General features: G+C 45.1%; 1 protein-coding gene and 1 long non-coding RNA gene across 10 annotated transcripts; both read left to right on the forward strand.

Moving 5' to 3' along the window:
• Nucleotides 1–4,417: 4,417 nt before the first annotated feature.
• Nucleotides 4,418–6,857, forward strand: LOC123134406 (uncharacterized). 3 transcript variants are annotated; one of them, XM_044553668.1, is made up of 4 exons: nt 4,418–4,933; nt 5,041–6,257; nt 6,322–6,405; nt 6,487–6,857. In XM_044553668.1, exons 1-2 carry the CDS (start codon nt 4,597–4,599, stop codon nt 5,724–5,726), a joined length of 1,023 nt encoding a protein of 340 aa, XP_044409603.1. In that variant the 5' UTR covers nt 4,418–4,596; the 3' UTR covers nt 5,727–6,257; nt 6,322–6,405; nt 6,487–6,857. The 3 variants fall into 3 exon arrangements, with proteins under 3 accessions (XP_044409603.1, XP_044409604.1, XP_044409602.1); XM_044553669.1 differs by having other exon boundaries at nt 5,041–5,706; nt 5,787–6,405; XM_044553667.1 differs by having other exon boundaries at nt 5,041–6,405.
• Nucleotides 6,858–7,336: 479 nt separating this feature from the next.
• LOC123137974 (uncharacterized) lies at nt 7,337–11,987 on the forward strand. Of its 7 annotated transcripts, XR_006468701.1 has the most exons (7): nt 7,338–7,619; nt 7,707–7,815; nt 8,032–8,191; nt 8,338–8,419; nt 8,777–8,854; nt 8,990–9,213; nt 9,333–11,987. It is a non-coding gene; the product is annotated as an uncharacterized lncRNA (long non-coding RNA). The 7 variants fall into 7 exon arrangements; XR_006468703.1 differs by having other exon boundaries at nt 7,337–7,619; nt 7,707–8,191; nt 8,645–8,854; XR_006468705.1 differs by having other exon boundaries at nt 7,337–7,619; nt 7,707–8,191; nt 8,714–8,854.
• The last annotated feature ends 8,349 nt before the right edge of the window (nt 11,988–20,336 follow it).

Raw genomic sequence — 20,336 nt, forward strand, 5'->3', positions numbered from 1 at the left:
TTTGTCAGGCCAAGGATCACCTCCAGTCCACAGCCAAGTGGAATGTTGCTTTTGCTGCATGTGCTATCACGCTTTGGCAAGCCAGGAATGATCGGGTTTTCAATGATAAATGCTGGCCGGAGACGTATATCAGGTTTCATGCGGCTAATTTGCTTGGTCTGTGGAGCAACAGGGCTACCAAGCAGTCAGACAAGGACGATCTGGCTTCGTGGATCACCATTCTCAGCAATTAGGGTTTAATGTCTCAGCCTTGTTCCTTCTTCTTCCTCTCTCTTTTTTCCTTTCCTTTTCCTTTCCACTTCCCCTACCTTCTACCTTGGGCTGCTTGTGGCCCTGCACCTGGGTGCACTTCACAAGTTTTGTAGTAACTGTCAACTGCAGGCTTTTGCCTCTTTGAAATATAAGGTCGGCTGCGCGCCACCTTTTACTTTCAAAAAAAATCCAGTGGGCAGTGGCTATCACCTGTTCCAACGGGATCAGCTACGGTTCGATTCCTAGTGGGCCAAACTGTTAGGCCAGGCTTACTCTGGTGCGAAAATTATTGCTCGTTCTATCCACTCTCGCCTCACATGGCCGCTAGGCGCGCTACTGCCCTGTCTCCTTTCACCCTACACCCATCGTACAGCAGTCCGAGACCGAGCACTAGGATACGGCAGTGGCGGAGGCAGGGATGCTTAAATTATGATGTTGATGGAGCCCGGTCGCAATGAACAGTACAAAATTACCACTGTTCACATGTATTGTAGCATTCATGATGTTAGGGGAGGGCCCCGGCTGGCGACCGCCTGCCTCCGCCACAGCACCACTGATCATACGGGCTAGGCCATAGCTTAGGTACACCATGCCTTTGGGACAGCATACGTACCATACAACACACACAGACATGACGCGCACCACGTCCAAGACTCGTCCTATGCATGTGTACTAAGCATAGCAATAAATTAGAAGTCCATCAATGTTAGCTAGAGATACATCATCAATGGGTCGGTATCCAAATACTTTATAATATCACACAAGCATAATTGTTTCGGCTCTCATGTATCCGCCTTTAAATGTTAGGCTTATATGAGAGGTTTGAATATTCGGCTCACACTTTCTACACCTCTTTATTATAGCATCTACAACAGTTTGCATGTTAAATTGTTGGTACAACCATCCACGTCAGCAACCAACGGCACATCATACAAGCTTTTCTAAGGATCGTATGTTAAGCTGTATGTAAAAAAAAAAGATATATACCAAACGGGCCCACTCAATGCCGAAGAAACAAACGGGCTTGTCTCGGAGCTTGTGCCTGAAGCGTTGGTTCAGCATCATACGACGCCACTCTCTTTCTGCTATTATTACGTGACATGTCATCAAAACAATCTATGTGGCAAAATTACCAACGATCATCATACGGCTGTTGGAGATGCCCTTAATGGATAGGACTAGATGTTGCCAAGATGGCGGCTTCAGACATATTGATGTATTATTTTATAGTCTTTATGAATAATTAATAAAGTGGTTGCATGCATCTTTCATATGCAAAGGCCGGAGGTCATCCTCTTTTTCTTAAAAAAAACTGTTTCGGCTCTCCTGTCGAGGGCAACTAGAACCCGTGCCGCCACCGAAGAAGGAGCCCGTGCAGGGGACTGGAAAGGTGCGGCAAGACCCCTCCCTGGCTCGAACACAAAGGCGACGCCTATCGATGGTGGACGAGGGGGCAAGTCATGTGGCGGTGGTGTTGGTCGTGCTACTTGGCCGTGAGGGCGGCAAAGAGGGCGACTGGGCGAGAGTCCGTGGCGGGGAAAGTACCAGGTGATACCAGCCCTTATATGCTACCATGATACCAACTTTAAAAATTCAAATTTGAACTTGTCAAAAATTTCTGAAAAAAATCATGGATGTTCATGACATATACGTCGACAACCCCTAAAACAATTAGATCAAAAATCGAAATATACATGAAGAAACAAAAGAGACAAATTCAGATGTGAATACTGTCATTTTTGCTTTTGTCTTCGTTTGACACTATTCAAGAAGGATTTGTCTTTTTTGCTTTTGTTTTCGTTTATACCAGCATATAAGGGCTGGTACCACCTGATACTTTCTTGTCTGTGGCGAGATCTGACAAGAGGCGAGTAATATAACCCGGGCAAGGTCCGACTGGAGGCGTTGTCCCTCGCCTAGATCTAGATATTTGGTCCGCTTAGTTTACCTCAACATCATCTATGGTTTGGTCATTTTGGCTTTATTAATTGAGAGTGGAACTTTTTAGCCTTTTATCTAATAAAGAAAATTTCCAGACAGATGGATCACATTTCCTAGTTGCAGCATGAGTGGATAACTTACAAAAAAATCTAGCCCTCGACTCCTCCTTTTGTATTTGTTTTTTATAAAATAAGATTGTCTTCGAAAGTTAGGCCTCTTTTGGTTCATAGGATAGGATTATCATAGGAATAGGAATCTTGTAGGAAATGAGATGACATGTATCTCAAATCCTATGAGTAGGAATAGGAAACAAGATGTCATTTGGTTGACACCAAAGGAATTTTTCCATTGAGTCTAGGCTCTTTTTTATTTTCCTATGAAATGTGGAGGATAGGAACCAATCCTATGTAGGAATAGGAATCCATTCCTATGAACCAAAGGGCTCTAAAGGAAAAAATCCTATAAAAATCCTATCCTCTAGAATTCCTATGAAATTCCTCTAAACCAAAGGAGGCCTTAAATTAAGAGTTAGCTTGTTGTTATTGTCTCCAGTAAATGAGGCGGTACGACATGCACAGGAGTAGGCCATCGTGTTGACGTGTTACTATACTAAAAAGCCTGGTGCACTCCTAGCCCTGTGTCCTAGTGATGTCTCATATACAGTATAATTGGTGTACAGTGTACTGCTTTGAATGAGACAACATGAAAATAAAAAAAACGATTTTAATGCGGGAAAATTTAGCAGCCAGTATCAGCCATGTGATACGAGTGCCGTGCAATGCGTGTCATTGTAACTGTAGCAATGAATGAGGGACGAGTATCTCTGGTTTCATGTCATTGTGGCACAGCGTGCAAGCGGAGGCAATAGGCCAGAGAGGCCGCATCGCGAGCGTGCCCGCATGTCAGCCAATGCATGCAGACGCATGTTTGTGTCGTAGCGGTGGCCTCACCGATGCTCTCCATCGCCACGCCGGCTTATAAAAACACCACCACCACCGCTGCTGTGCGACACTCTCATACCTCTTCCCTCTCAGCCAGCACACAATGAACCGCGGACGACCGCCGATTCGTACACGTAACAGCATCCACAGTGTGTGATATTTCCGCCTCTAAGCCCGCCTCCAAGCGTGTAGCAGCTGTCTCTATACACTGCACGTTGCTGCCTCTAAGCTAAAAACACTAGCATCGACGCTAGCGTAAGAGGCTGCCTCCAAGCTCAAAAGCAATGGTCCAGACCCATCGGTCAGCTGGTGCTGCATGTGCTGCTCATCATCCAAACAAGTAAAAACTATTGTTTTTAATTGAAAGGTGGGCTCCATGTTAGAGGCAACAGGCTTGTAAACACATTGCAGCTTCAGACGCTAAGATTAGAGACTCATATATGGGACCCAGCTTAGAGGCTGGGTTGCCTCTATACACTGCTGATGCCTTTAGAGGAAACAAGTGCTGCTGTCCAGGTTGCAATAAATGCTGCATTTGCACCTCCAACCGTAGCATATCTCGACTTTCTTGCAAACCAGGAAAGAGATGAAGACAACAGGGCTCATGTGGACGCAAGCCCCTGGACTTGCAGCGGTCCTTGTGGTGGTACATATCATGGTGTAATAGAAAACTGTTTGGTTGATCTTCCTTATCCGCGTTGTGCCAGCTGCGGTACTCCGGTAAGTTTCCTTCCCGTTCTTTTGCATTGTCATTCGTGTTGTGTTGTTTTGTTTTATATATGCATCCTCTATTTGGAGTGATCGATGCCATACATTTATCAATTGCAGAACCCAGCTTCCTATGACTATAGAATCACTGACATTAGTGTCTGCGATGTTAATCTTTTTTTTTTCTTTTCGAAAAGGAGGAATACCCCCGGCCTCTGCATCTGGTCGATGCATACGGCCACTTTATTAATTATTAGCACAAAACCTTACAAAGTCGTACAACAGTAAGACCAAAGCCACCATCTTCGCAACCTCTGTCGCTACTCCTATCTAACTGATGAAGGGGCACTGATGGTCTGGGCCTAATACCAAACAGACCTCGCAGCCAAACCTAACATCTAAGACCTGAGGTCCCAACCTGGACGTCTACCGGGTATGGGCACCCACCAGTCCGGCGTGCTCCTCAACCAGGCCGCCCGCCGGGTATGAGGCCGCCACAACCACCTACCACATGTCCATCTTCAGAGTTGTACTGTTGTAACGGCCTTGCCCGGTCTCGCTGCCCCGACGCCACCATGACGCCAGACAACGTCGACCTCCTGCGCGTGTCCGTCACCACACATCTGACGCCAAGCCTCCGCTGCTCCATGCCGCCAAGAGCCGCCGCCAAGAATATGTAGAACGAAACACCGCTCCACCGAAGGGAGGCAGCATACCCCCACCCCTCACCTGCAGACCCTTCCATCCGATCCCAATGTTCTTGGCGTCGCCTCCAGGAAGGTTACGGTGCACAGGACGCCGCCGACGCCCGATCCGCATCGGATCTTGGGCTTTCACCCGGACATGGGTTGGAGAGGAGAGATGGTGCCCTCAGCAACGCCCCCAAGGAGGAAAGCGGCGCCAAAAATCGGCGTCGCCGCTGCCGGTCAGCCTAAGGCAGCCAAGGTTTTCCCCGGACACCGATCTGCTCCACCAGAACACACCGGAGGTGGATCCGGCAAGATCCAAACCGAACCGGGGACTGGGAAGGGATGCATGGAAGGGAGAGGGGCCGCCGCCAAGGACCGGCGCCAGCACGGATCGGGACAGATGTGAGTATACATATGTTTCTGTTTTTCCTTATTTCGAATTACTATTTCTGGTCATTTCTGTGTACATATGCTTATACAATTTCTCTGTGTATGTTTATACTTTGCAGGTACCTGTACTCAGTATGCATGCGCCACGGTAGCCTTGCTGTGCGCCAAGCTCGAATTCACACGATATGAGCATGCCCCTGAATACACCGCACCTCTAGACATGAACAAATTCGTACGGTACTTCCGTAGGTGTTATTACCATGAAGACGCCACCGGGTCTGCCATACCTTTGACATTAAATTACATTTGCGAATTTGGTATACCAATAAGAAATGTTGCTGGCTCTCACTTGCCTCCTGTTGGTCCGGAGTTTAACCTGCGGATTGGAGGTTATTTTCATGTTGATCCTACTGATACCGATTTTATCACCCGCCTCATAGCCTCGGGATTCCCGTTGGTAGGCTTGATAGAGGCAGGTCGCCGTTTCAACCACATTAGAGGTCGGGAAGTTTATGTTACACCACAGGAAGGTACAGAACCAGGAATGTGTCACACCGTGGCCATTATTGGATCAGGGTTAGAGTTAAGGAATGTTAGTAGGCCTGACAACCGCCTCACCCAACCTGTGTACGAGACCTACTTTGTGATCCGGGACTCTTATGGCCCCTATGCCCACGGATCTAGTGCAAGGTCGTTTGCTCATGATGGAGTATCAGTCGGATACGACTTCAATGTTTGGGCCAGCGACCTGCGAGAAGCCTGGGGTGTTTGGAACCCGCAAGGATGTAAGTTCATATGTTTCTAATTGCAGTACAGAACTGACTCTATTTATCCTTCTCATCCCTATTTTGGTTCACTTTTAGAGGATGAGGACTCTATGTATTGCCTTGAATAATCTATATGCTGCTCCAAGTCAGCAACTACTATTTCATCCTGTGGGATGTGTTTTAATTATTATTATTGTATCGAACTATTGTCATTTGCTGTAAGAGACCACTTAGGTACCCTACTTTATTAGTGGACATCCTGATGTGTGTTTTAATGATTATTGTACCAGACGATTTATATTTGCTGTAATTTGTTGTAAAAGACCACGTATGTACCCTACTTAATTATTCGAGACGATATCGATCGTGTGTTGTATTCTATCTGTTCTGGTTCCTAGCTACTCCTACCCTACTCTTTTTGGTTCCTAGACTAGATGTATGCAGGTTTGCATATAGCTGATCACAGGGACTCGTCCATCAGTTCGCTGTCTCCTATTGGGAACAAAGCATCAGGAGGTGAGGTCGATTCAACTCGAGCTCCGCGCCACACCTCGCCCATTTCCGATCCGGTGAGACTTATTCACGTCAAAATATGTTTCATGCAAGTCTGTAGTTTAACTCCTTTCTTTGAAGCTTACTTCAAGCTCCTCTCCACGCTGCCGGCCTACGTGTCTTCTCCGGTTCCCCTCTGGCTGAAGCTACCACGAGCGACGTGCAGTGAGTCCCTTATTGTATTGTGAGCATCATATTCGCTAATTGCCATCCTCTCACCATTATTCCCAATCCTTTGCGCTGCAGCTCGCCGTCACCGTTTGTTGCAAGTAGATTGCGGTTCCGCCAGTCCTTCTGACCACTTACCCAGGCGGGATCCGGCTCTTGTGGCTGCCGGCGAAAGCGTCTCCGTGCCGGAGGATCCAATCTTTGTTGCAAGCAAAAATAGAGTCTAGCTTGTTTCCGATGAGCATAGTAAACAAGTAGAGGATTGTAATTTCCTTAATATATATGGTGAGAGGAAATAACTTCATGGCGTAGAGAAGTGTCTTAGTACGTGTGTCTGTTAGTATGAGTTATAGATAAACAGGGATTTCAATTTGGTCATTCACTCATGTAATCAGGTATTTTGAGTGAGATACATCATACATGCATCGTTTAACAATCATTTTATGGTAGACGGATGTGTCCAATCTTGTTTCTTACTCGATTTGTATTTTATGATGTGCTTGTATTCAGTATTGACTGAAGTAATGGTTGACACTACAACTCACATTTTTTATACTTTTAAGAAAAGCCGCTCGCCAGTAATATCAATTTGTCGATTGTTGTGATTGTTTTCGTAACTTAAAATTTGGCTTATCGGGGTTTTCATTTTGATTATTCTTCTAGCTAGAGAATGAGTAGTTCTTGGTACAGCTGCCTGAATAAAGCAATGATATTTTTCCTCTGTTTCTAAATATAAGTCTTTTTAGAGATTCCAATATGAAATACATACGAAGTAAAATGAGTGAATCTACACTCTAAACTACATCTATTAAACACATTCAGCTGTGCATGAAGGGCGCACGCTGGTGATGTCCACGTGGGCAGCCTAGGAACAATGCATCGATTTGGGTAGCGAGAGAGAAAAAAACGCAGCGATACATCCATCGACTGCAATCGGATTAGCTAGAAGACAAAAAGAAATCCCCGATTGCTTCCTTCGCTGCCCCTCTCTCCTGTTTCTCTTCTCTGGATTCCCCAAGCCAAAGCCAGCCGCCGCCGACTTCCCAACCCCGGCCTCCACTCCACCGCCGGCGGCCTCTCCCCCTCTCCCTGGACGCATATCCACTCGAGCAGCACAGCCCACGGTCAGATCCGCCCCTCCGTCCTCGCGCCAGAAACCCTAGCCGTCCGGCGATGGCGACCGACCGCAGGCACAGGCCTCGACGACGGTGGTATGCTATCAATCCCTTCTCTCCTTCTTCTTCTTCTTCTTCTTCTTCTTCTTCTCTGACCCCGTCTTGTCTCATCTCTGTACATAGGCGCCACGGAGCGGAGCTTCCTCTGCCCGGGACGCCGCTCATGTGCTCGTCAAGGTCCGCTGCTCCTTCCTCCAGTCCCAGACCCAGGATAAGCAGCAGCAGCATGAAGGTACGACCCTCTCTCTTGATTTCCTCTTATTCCCTCCCTTTCCTTTCCCTAAGGCATGGGATTTGCTTTCCTTGGTAGGTGCACGCATCTCCTCCTCCCTGCCATTTGTTGTGTTGCTCCATGAGCATACCTTTCTATAGTAGAGATCTAATAAGCTTCTGTTGATTTTTTCAGAGGAAAAAAGTTACGTTTGCTTGACCATATCTATCCTTTTAGTGAACTTTAAAACAGGCTATTCAAGCAGGAGTATGTGTAGACATATTTGTTGTAACTGATGAATACACCGATTTGGCTTCGTCGAAGTGTTAAAGTATTTAAAGTGGTGGCTCATTATTCTCTATGCAAACTCGGATGATTCCACACTTGACCAGGACATGTGAGCTTGATCTTATGATTCCTCTGTATTTTATTTCTGAAATTGCCCTGCGTAGGTTCCTGATAAGATGTCAAATTCCACCGCCTAGGTTCCTGATAAGATGTGAATGGTCTTTTCCTCATTGCCTTGCCTTTTCTTATGAACAGGTGTCGCCTGTTGAGTAGATCCTATGCATTTGGTTGTGTTCTCAGGCTGAGAACATCACAAGATTTCGATCCTAGCCACTCTGTAAGCCTTCAAGCTACCCGTATTCACATTATCTGTAGGATCAAATCCCATGTCTGTCACCGTAAAAAGTGTTTAACCCACCTTGGGTGCCACTGACCTGTTAGGTCTGGACCCACATGCCATTGATGCAATAGTGGCATAACTGTTTCGAAAAATTGCAGTGACAGATAAGGATTTAACACTTAACCATACCATCTAATTTTTAATGTATCCATCTTTTTGCAGTATGGCCATTTCTTGCCTGATCCTCAATATGAAAATGTGCAACATATTAACTGCTGTGATTCAATTCAGATTGTCATAGGTAATTCGCATAATGGACTGTCATAAATAATTTGCATCATGTTGTACCAACAGCCAAAGGGAGTGCATGGTTCTACTAGCTTATTTGTGTTCGAGCCTCCAACAGGCTATGGATGCCCCAAGATTTGAAGCGTGAGTAACTTTTTTGTGTCGACTGAATTCTTTTGTTACAATCATCAGTGGAGATTTCTAAAAAAATATATGGATTGGTAAGACTAAGTTCGAATATCATATTTAATGGGTCATAATTTCTTATTCCAAAAGCAGATGTTACACAAAAATACATGAGTTCATGGGGGAGCACGTCAATAAGGCTGCTGCATGAGTTCATGTCATCGGCAGTGGCTCGCTCGTCAACAAGGCCGATGAAATCAGGGGGAGCACGAGCGTGTCCGGGGACGGGCACACTTTATGCTTCTTTAATTCACTGCAGCAAAATACTAACAGCATCAACATCGACAGCGTTCGTCACTCCCCTGACGGCGTCTCCGGTACTTTGGCCCCGGATTAATTAGTTGTAGCATCACCATAGATTGCCCTCCTGTAGAGCTATAGAGGTTGGTGTGAGCTCGGTTTGATTTGGCCTGGTTTTGATGTCTACTGCATGCAGGTGCCAAAGGTGTCCGATCGAACTCAGTTGGAGGCCAAACAGGTTCGGCTCTCGGACATGCCATCAATAACGCTCGATGACACCGATACGCAGACTGTAAGTTTACCCCCTCAGCCCATATTGGTGTGAGACACCCTGCATTTACATGATATTGCTAGGAACGCGTGCAAATTGCATAATTTGTTATACATGCTTACTTGATCACCGATGTGCTGTTAATTGGACCTCAAGAATAGAGATGACACCTTACCATAGGCAGCTCTTAATTATGTGCGCGTTAATTCAATTCTGAAAGTTGATTCAAGTCTATAGTGCTTCAAGTAGATTCATAGAAGCAATTCCGTTAGTATGTGAACAAAAACCTCATCTTATATGTGTGGCCGGAGTTGCAGAATATGAATAGGGGAATGATCATAGATGCCAACACCTACAGTGTGATTTATCTTGATAGAGGTGCAATGGATTCGTAAGTAGTTTTGATGTTTTTTCTAGATAGCTCAAGTACTTAAGCTTCTGCAGTCATGAAAAACAAAAGAAGGGACCAGTAGTCAGGTTCCATTAATCCTTCTATAGGTGTTCTCTTTGATGCCTTTCCCCCTTCATTACCATGACAATGATGCTTTCTCTGTTAACCTTCTCGGTGGTGTTGGGCGCTGTGCTCTTGACCTTGAAAGTGTATTTGCAACTTTACTCATAATACCTTTGTGTGATAGTGAGGCAATTTAGTTGCATGCCTTCAGTTACAAAAAAAGTCCTTGAAATAAAAAAGAAAGAAAAAGTAACAAGAGTTGTTGAAAATACGAATGGGTCATCAATGGTCATAGAACAGGAGAGCAATTTGAATGGACAATGGAAACATTTGTAAAAGAAGCAGCTAAACGGAGGCCGCTCGCCCAGAGTGTCTCGGAGGAGGATGTCACACTGATTACGAGTCGAGGGACTAGTCGAGACTAGTCGACAGACTAGTCTATGAGTCGCAACTTGAGTGTCGACTACAAATCTCGTGTAGACTACTTGGTGTAGTCGAGCAGTCGACAGACTAGTCTGGACTAGTCGAGCTATTTGAGTCGAGCGACTCAAAATTTTGAGGGGATAAGTCACCCAGCCTGGCCGGAGCTCGTGCTCGGGCGGCAGCCATGGCCGTGACATGTAGGCGCGCGCGGCCCTGAGACGAGAGAGAAGGAAGAGAGATAGAGGAGAGGAGAGGAGGAGGCATGGAGGTGGTCGGCGGCAGCGGCAGGGGCCGGTGGAAGGCAGCTGGAGGCGCGGGTCACGCACGCGTGCTCCCGTGTGTGATGGTGCTGGCGGCGGCAATGGGATCGATCGGGAGCTAGGGTTCCAGTGACGGGAGCTAAGTAGGCTGGCCACTTGGGCCCAAATGGGCCAGCTGGGGGGTGTTGTGTGGTGCTGGGCTGGGCCTGGCGAGCGTTGCCCAACACTTCTGGTTTTATTGCATACTGTACTGTTTATATATACTACTACTAGTAGTTATTAACAATAGTTGAGTACTACAGTACCATGTCGACTAGTCCAGCACTAGTCTAGACTAGTCACGATTAGTCTATGAGTCTCAACCTCGGAACGACTCGTCGACTCGTAAACCTTGGGATGTCACTGCCGCTGGATTGGCGGATGACTACTTCTCGGTGGCGTATGGATGTCGCACTGTATGGATCTTGATCTGTAGTTGGATAGTTCCTGACCTCATTCTAGGAGGCTGATTGGAGCCTGGTACTTCACTTTTTTCCTTACTGATAAATGCTCATGTTCATTAATTTGGTAATGCTCATGACATTGCACATGAGTTGCTGCGAGCCAAGCGATAGAAAAGTTTGAAACTAATGCTGCAGTTGATGTTTCTTTTTGTTCTTCTTCATGACATTTTTTTGGGTTCAGCATGTTGATAAGAACTACTCCCTCTGTTTCCAAATATAAGTCTTTTTAGAGATTTCAATGTGGACTAGATACGGATGTATATAGACGGATTTTAGAGTGAGATTCACCCATTCCACCGTATGTAGTCCATATTGAAATCTTCTAACAAGACTTATATTTAGGAACGGAGGGAGTACTTTGTTTGTAGTCTTTGTACAACCTGCTTTGTTCAGAAGAATGTTCTATCAGGCAACCATGTCTGATATGTTCACATGACTTCTTTCATGTGGCCGTTCCTCACATTCCTTTGCTTCCAAGTTCCAACTATTCCAGTCAGCTGCAATGAAGCCCTCCATAGAGAAGGGTTTGCAGATAATGATCTTGGCATCCCAGATAAGCAGGTCGGGGACAAAGCCAGTGCCGAGGGGGATTTCAATGGATCACCAACACGAGAAACTGAAATGGCAGGACCAGAAAAGATGGTCCCAGATCTCACTGCAGCAGGATGTGCAAGAACACATCAATGATCATCTGTGAGACTAACACTGAAATTTTGTTGATGGAGCATTAGCTCTGCTATTTAGCTTCTAGAGTACAATGACTTGTACGTACAACTATAACAGCTAGCAGCATGGTTTATCCCCTTCTGGTTCTACTATTTCTCTAGAGTGATGGCATAGGAAGAGCATGTGTATATGTTGAGGTTAGTCTTCTGAAACTAATGCTGCAGATGTTCTTTGTAGACTCAGCATGTGTATTTATTTTATTTTTACTTCTTTGTGACGTTTGTTGGTTTGGCATGTGGATAAGTTTTTTTTTAGTTTATGACTTCTTTCATATCAGCATTTTTTATGCTGAGCTGTAGATGTCAAATATTATCGATCCATGCATCTTATTTGCTTTTTGTCGTCAGTTAATCGACTGACAGAGGAGAAGTATACCATACCCAGGAATCAGCATTGGCATAGTCCAATGTACAATTTAGTTCCAATCAAAAAGCTTGCATTCTTGAGATTTCAGCCTGCTTTTGCAGTGATTCATTCAGTTTGTGTCCTTGACGGAATCACAAACTAAAAAGGAAACAGATTACTAGATCAGACGTGGAAGGGGAAAAGCAATCGCCAATCAGAAGCAAATCCATACGCCAACTCGAAGCAGCAAAAATTGGACTAATATAAAGTACCCAGCTTTCAGAGATTGGACGCCGAGATTAGTACACACAAAAAGTACGGGCAACTTAGTACATGCCCAGGTTACAAATATTGAGTTTGATTTTTAAGAAGAGCAAATCTCCAAGTATACTCCAAGCTACTGAGCCAACCAGAGCAGATCAATCTACAAGCAATCTTAGCTACCGACCCAACCGGAGCCCAGGTGTCATAAGTATATTCCTTGTCCCCTTATCATCATTAATATACACCAACTCTATAATCCAACTCTCCATACAACATCCTTCAATATCCTTACGAACAATGTGGTACTTGCCATGCATATACATAAAATCGTCAGCAATTTTGAACTTCTGGACAAGTAAAATCAGTTAATTATGAAATTTATCATCATCAATTTTGAACTTCTGGACAAAGAAACAAACAAGAAAAGTACACGCCACACATAAACAAAGGAAAAAAAAGAAAAAGAAGAATAAGACCAGTGCAAGCAAGACATACACCAAGAATACTGTCTACATGGAAGTCCTGACCAAATACGTAATGCAACTTTTTTAAATTTCAGTTTCTAATTCTATGTTAATATAAAACAAACTTAAGCATTTATGTTACACATTGCATTACTAATTTTTAAACTTAAATTCATTAATTGGATTCTATAGAACGATCCAACTGTTAACTTCGGACCTAGAATTCAGTAAGTACTACTTGATTGTCCCGAAGGCGGATGTCTTCGTGTACTCAACCGGTAACTCATTCATGGAAATAGTGTTCCATTTTTTTACGAAAATGTTAACTTTTATTAAAAATAAGAAAATTACGAAAATTAACCTAATTATCGATGTTTATTTAAATTGGACATAAAAATGATGCAACAAGTATCGTGATGCTAACAACAACTGTTTGTTTGCTAACAATCGAGGACTAATGTGTGTGGGCGTATGAAGATGGCCGCACGAGACGCTTCGAGGTGCTGCAGCAATACAAGTGCGCACAACTTCGTGTCAACCCCTAGTATACATCAATATGGACTATATAGACAAATTGCAAGGATTAATTCTGGTAGTGGTAGATAGATAAATTGCAAAACTAAATAAAAGTAAATATATTACAGCAAGGTATTTAGGGTTTTAGTAATATGATGTGAATGGACCCGGGGACCATAGCTTGCACTAGAGGCATCTCTCTCATGAGCATAGTAATGGTGGGTACACAAATTACTGTTGGGTAATTGATAGAAAAGCGCATAGTTATGATGTTATTCATGACATGATCAGTACATAGGCATTACGTCCGTGACAAGTAGACCGAAACGATTCTGCATCTACTACTATTACTCCACCCCTCAACCGCTATCTAGCATGCATCTTGGTATTAAGTTCATATCAAACAATGTAATGCTTGAAGCATGATAACATACTGTGGACAAAAAGACTAATCAATATGATCAAATCCCATCGTTATGATCAATATGATCAAATCAATATGATCAATATGATCAAAGTCGTGGTCCTAAGACTGACAGTAGAAAGGGGGGTAGGTATGGAGAGGCAAGATCTCAGCTATGATGTGATGGGGAACGTTGCAGAAAACAAAAATTTTCCTACTCGTTTCACCAAGATCATCTAGGAGTTCATCTAGCAACGAGTGATTAGATGCATCTACATACCTTTGTAGATTGCGCACGGAAGCGTTCAAAAGAACGGTGATGATGTAGTCGTACTCGACGTGATCCAAATCACCGATGACCAGCGCCGAACGGACGGCACCTCCGCGTTCAACACACGTACGGGACGGGAGACGTCTCCTCCTTCTTGATCCAGCAAGGGGGAAGGAGAGGTTGATGAAGATCCAGCAGCACGACGGCGTGGTGGTGGATGCAGGGCGTCACAGCAGCAGGGCTTCGCCGAGACTACGAGGGAGAGACGTAACGGGGGGGAGATGGAGGCGCCAGGGGCTGGTGTGAAATCCCTCCTCTCCCCCCCACTATATATAGGGGTGCCATGGGGGGGCGCCGGCCCTAGTAGATGAGATCTACTAGGGGGGGCGGCGGCCAAGGGGAGGTTTCCCTCCCCCCCAAGGCACCTAGGGGTGCCTTCCACCACATGGACTCTTCCATGGTGGAAACCCTAGGCGCATGGGCCTATAGGGGCTGGTGCCCTTGGCCCATCTAGGCCAAGGCGCACCCCCTACAGCCCATGTGGCCCCCCGGGACAGGTGGCCCCACCCGGTGGACCCCCGGGACCCTTCCGGTGGTCCCGGTACAATACCGATAACCCCGAAACTTGTCCCGATGCCCGAAATAGCACTTCCTATATATAATTCTTTACCTCCGGACCATTCCGGAACTCCTCGTGACGTCCGGGATCTCATCCGGGACTCCGAACAACATTCGGGTTTCTGCATATACATATCTTCATAACCCTAGCGTCACCGAACCTTAAGTGTGTAGACCCTACGGGTTCGGGAGACAAGCAGACATGACCGAGACGACTCTCCGGTCAATAACCAACAGCGGGATCTGGATACCCATGTTGGCTCCCACATGCTCCACGATGATCTCATCGGATGAACCACGATGTCGAGGATTCAATCAATCCCGTACGCTATTCCCTTTGTCTATCGATATGTTACTTGCCCGAGATTCGATCGTCGGTATCCCAATACCTCGTTCAATCTCGTTACCGGCAAGTCACTTTACTCGTACCGTAATGCATGATCCCGTGACCAGACACTTGGTCACTCTGAGCTCATTATGATGATGCATTACCGAGTGGGCCCAGTGATACCTCTCCGTCATACGGAGTGACAAATCCCAGTCTTGATCCATGTCACCCAACAGACACTTTCGGAGATACCCGTAGTCTACCTTTATAGTCACCCAGTTACGTTGTGACGTTTGGCATACCCAAAGCACTCCTACGGTATCCGGGAGTTACACGATCTCATGGTCTAAGGAAAAGATACTTTGACATTGGAAAACTCTAGCAAACGAACTATACGATCTTGTGCTATGTTTAGGATTGGGTCTTGTCCATCACATCATTCTCCCAATGATGTGATCTCGTTATCAATGACATCCAGTGTCCATAGTCAGGAAACCATGACTATCTGTTGATCAACGAGCTAGTCAACTAGAGGCTCACTAGGGACATGTTGGTGTCTGTTATTCACACATGTATTACGATTTCCGGATAACACAATTATAGCATGAATAAAGACAATTATCATGAACAAGGAAATATAATAATAATGCTTTTATTATTGCCTCTAGGGCATATTTCCAACAGTCTCCCACTTGCACTAGAGTCAATAATCTAGTTACATTGTGATGAATCGAACACCCATGGAATTCTGGTGTTGATCATGTTTTGCTCTAGGGAGAGGTTTAGTCAACGGATCTGCTATATTCAGGTCCGTATGTACTTTACAAATCTCTATGTCTCCATCTTGAACATTTTCACGAATGGAGTTGAAGCGACGCTTGATGTGCCTTGTCTTCTTGTGAAACCTGGGCTCCTTGGCAAGTGCAATAGCTCCAGTGTTGTCACAGAAGAGCTTGATCGGCCCCGACGCATTGGGTATGACTCCTAGGTCGGTGATGAACTCCTTCACCCATATTGCTTCATGTGCTGCCTCCGAGGCTGCCATGTACTCCGCTTCACATGTAGATCCCGCCACGACGCTTTGCTTGCAACTGCACCAGCTTACTGCCCCACCATTCAAAATATACACGTATCCGGTTTGTGACTTAGAGTCATCCAGATCTGTGTCGAAGCTAGCGTCGACGTAACCCTTTACGACGAGCTCTTCGTCACCTCCATAAACGAGAAACATTTCCTTAGTCCTTTTCAGGTACTTCAGGATATTCTTGACCGCTGTCCAGTGTTCCTTGCCGGGATTACTTTGGTACCTTCCTACCAAACTGACGGCAAGGTTAACATCAGGTCTGGTACACAGCATGGCATACATAATAGAACCTATGGCTGAGGCATAGGGGATGACGCTCATCTCTTCTATATCTTCTGCCGTGGTCGGACATTGAGCTGAGCTCAATTTCATACCTTGTAACACAGGCAAGAACCCCTTCTTGGATTGATCCATATTGAACTTCTTCAATATCTTATCAAGGTATGTGCTTTGTGAAAGACCTATGAGGCGTCTCGATCTATCTCTATAGATTTTGATGCCTAATATATAAGCAGCTTCTCCAAGGTCCTTCATTGAAAAACTTTTATTCAAGTAGGCCTTGATGCTGTCCAAGAGTTCTATATCATTTCCCATCAAAAGTATGTCATCTACATATAATATGAGAAATGCTACAGAGCTCCCACTCACTTTCTTGTAAACGCAGGCTTCTCCATAAGTCTGTGTAAACCCAAACGCTTTGATCATCTCATCAAAGCGAATGTTCCAACTCCGAGATGCTTGCACCAGCCCATAAATCGAGCGTTGGAGCTTGCACACTTTGTCAGCATTCTTAGGATCGACAAAACCTTCCGGCTGCATCATATACAATTCTTCCTTAAGGAAACCATTAAGGAATGCCGTTTTGACGTCCATTTGCCATATTTCGTAATCATAGAATGCGGCAATTGCTAACATGATTCGGACGGACTTCAGCTTCGCTACCGGTGAGAAAGTCTCATCGTAGTCAACCCCTTGAACTTGTCGATAACCCTTAGCGACAAGCCGAGCTTTATAGATGGTCACATTACCATCCGCGTCTGTCTTCCTCTTAAAGATCCATTTATTTTCTATGGCTCGCCGCTCAACGGGCAAGTCAGTCAAAGTCCATACTTTGTTTTCATACATGGATCCTATCTCGGATTTCATGGCTTCTAGCCATTTGTCGGAATCCGGGCCCGCCATCGCTTCTTCATAGTTCGAAGGTTCACCGTTGTCTAACAGCATGATTTCCAAGACAGGGTTGCCGTACCACTCTGGTGCGGAACGTGTCCTTGTGGACCTTCGAATTTCAGTAGGGGCTTGATCAGAAGTATCTTGATCATTGTCATTAACTTCCTCTCTAGTCGGTGCAGGCACCTCAGGAACATTTTCTTGAGTTGCGCCATTTTCCGGTTCAAGAGGTAATACTTCATCAAGCTCTACTTTCCTCCCACTTACTTCTTTCGAGAGAAACTCTTTCTCCAGAAAGGACCCATTCTTGGCAACAAAGATCTTGCCTTCGGATCTGAGGTAGAAGGTGTACCCAATAGTTTCTTTTGGGTATCCTATGAAGACGCATTTTTCCGACTTGGGTTCGAGCTTTTCAGGTTGAAGTTTCTTGACATAAGCATCGCATCCCCAAACTTTTAGAAACGACAGCTTAGGTTTCTTCCCAAACCATAATTCATACGGTGTCGTCTCAACGGATTTCGACGGAGCCCTATTTAAAGTGAATGCGGCAGTCTCTAAAGCATAGCCCCAAAAGGATAGCGGTAAATCGGTAAGAGACATCATAGATCGCACCATATCTAATAGAGTGCGATTACGACGTTCGGACACACCATTACGCTGAGGTGTTCCAGGCGGCGTGAGTTGTGAAACTATTCCACATTTTCTTAAGTGTGTGCCAAACTCGTGACTCAAGTATTCTCCTCCACGATCTGATCGTAGAAACTTGATTTTCCTGTCACGTTGATTTTCAACCTCACTCTGAAATTCCTTGAACTTTTCAAAGGTTTCAGACTTGTGTTTCATTAAGTAGATATACCCATACCTACTTAAATCATCAGTGAGGGTGAGAACATAACGATAGCCACCGCGAGCCTCAACACTCATTGGACCGCACACATCAGTATGTATGATTTCCAATAAGTCGGTTGCTCGCTCCATTGTTCCTGAGAATGGAGTCTTGGTCATTTTACCCATAAGGCATGGTTCGCATGTGTCAAATGATTCATAATCAAGAGACTCTAAAAGTCCATCAGCATGGAGCTTCTTCATGCGTTTGACACCTATGTGACCAAGGCGGCAGTGCCACAGGTATGTGGGACTATCATTATCAACCTTACTTCTTTTGGTACTCACATTATGAACATGTGTAGCATCACGTTCGAGATTCATAAAGAATAAACCATTCACCATAGGAGCATGACCATAAAACATATCTCTCATAAAAATGGAACAACCATTATTCTCAGATTTAAAAGAGTAGCCATCTCGAATTAAACGAGATCCCGATACAATGTTCATGCTCAAAGCTGGCACTAAATAACAATTATTAAGGTTTAAAACTAATCCCGAAGGGAGATGCAGAGGTAGCGTGCCGACGGCGATCACATTGACCTTGGAACCATTCCCGACGCGCATCGTCACCTCGTCCTTTGCCAGTTTCCGCTTATTCCGCAGCCCCTGCTTTGAGTTACAAATGTGAGCAACTGCACCGGTATCAAATACCCAGGAGCTACTACGGGCACTAGTAAGGTACACATCAATTACATGTATATCACATATACCTTTTGTTTTGCCGGCCTTCTTATCCGCTAAGTACTTAGGGCAGTTCCGCTTCCAGTGACCGCTTCCCTTGCAATAAAAGCACTCAGTCTCGGGCTTGGGTCCATTCTTTGGCTTCTTCCCGGCAGCTTGCTTGCCGGGCGCGGCAACCTCCTTGCCGTCCTTCTTGAAGTTCTTTTTACCCTTGCCTTTCTTGAACTTAGTGGTTTTATTGACCATCAACACTTGATGTTCCTTCCTGACTTCTACCTCTGCTGATTTCAGCATAGCAAATACTTCAGGAATGGTCTTTTCCATCCCCTGCATATTGAAGTTCATCACAAAGCTCTTGTAGCTTGGTGGAAGCGACTGGAGGATTCTGTCAATGACCGCATCATCCGGGAGATTAACTCCCAGCTGAGTCAAGCGGTTATGCAACCCAGACATAGTGAGTATGTGCTCACTGACAGAACTGTTTTCCTCCATCTTACAGCTGAAGAATTTGTCGGAGACTTCATATCTCTCGACCCGGGCATGAGCTTGGAAAACCATTTTCAGCTCTTCGAACATCTCATATGCTCCATGTCTCTCAAAACGCTTTTGGAGCCCCGGCTCTAGGCTGTAAAGCATGCCGCACTGAACGAGGGAGTAGTCATCGGAACGTGCCTGCCAAGCGTTCATAACATCTTGTTCTGCAGGGAGAACGGGTGCGTCACCAAGCGGTGCTTGTAGGACATAATCTTTCTTGGCAGCTATGAGGATGATCCTCAGGTTCCGGACCCAGTCCGTATAGTTGCTGCCATCGTCTTTCAGCTTGGTTTTCTCTAGGAACGCGTTGAAGTTGAGGACTACGTTGGCCATTTAATCTACAAGACATATTGTAAAATATTTAGACTAAGTTCATGATAATTAAGTTCAACTAATCAAATTATTAATGAACTCCCACTTAGATTAGACATCCCTCCAGTCATCTAAGTATTACATGATCCGAGTTTAACTAGACCGTGTCCGATCATCACGTGAGACGGACTAGTCAACGTCGGTGAACATCTTCATGTTGATCGTATCTTCTATACGACTCATGCTCGACCTTTCGGTCTTCTGTGTTCCGAGGCCATGTCTGTACATGCTAGGCTCGTCAAGTTAACCTAAGTGTTTGCATGTGTAAATCTGTCTTACACCCGTTGTATGTGAACGTCTGAATAAAACACCCGATCATCACGTGGTGTTTTGAAACAGCGAACTGTCGCAACGGTGCACAGTTAGGGGGAACACTTCTTGAATTTATTGTGAGGGATCATCTTATTTACTACCGTCGTTCTAAGTAAACAAGATGCAAAACATGATAAACATCACATGCAATCAAATAATAAACGTGACATGATATGGCCAATATCACATAGCTCCTTTGATCTCCATCTTGGGGCTCCATGATCATCTTGTCACCGGCTTGACACCATGATCTCCATCATCATGATCTCCATCATCGTGTCTCCATGAAGTTGCTCGCCAACTATTACTT

Source organism: Triticum aestivum, chromosome 6B, assembly GCF_018294505.1.
Source record: "Triticum aestivum cultivar Chinese Spring chromosome 6B, IWGSC CS RefSeq v2.1, whole genome shotgun sequence".
In the NCBI taxonomy this organism is placed as follows: Eukaryota; Viridiplantae; Streptophyta; class Magnoliopsida; order Poales; family Poaceae; genus Triticum; species Triticum aestivum.

Coding starts and splice junctions, on each gene's coding strand:
- LOC123134406 (XM_044553667.1), top strand. CDS start 4,597: ATGTTCTTGGCGTCGCCTCCAGGAAGGTTACGGTGCACAGGACGCCGC. Junction 4,934..5,040: donor CAGCACGGATCGGGACAGAT/GTGAGTATACAT, acceptor TATACTTTGCAG/GTACCTGTACTCAGTATGCA.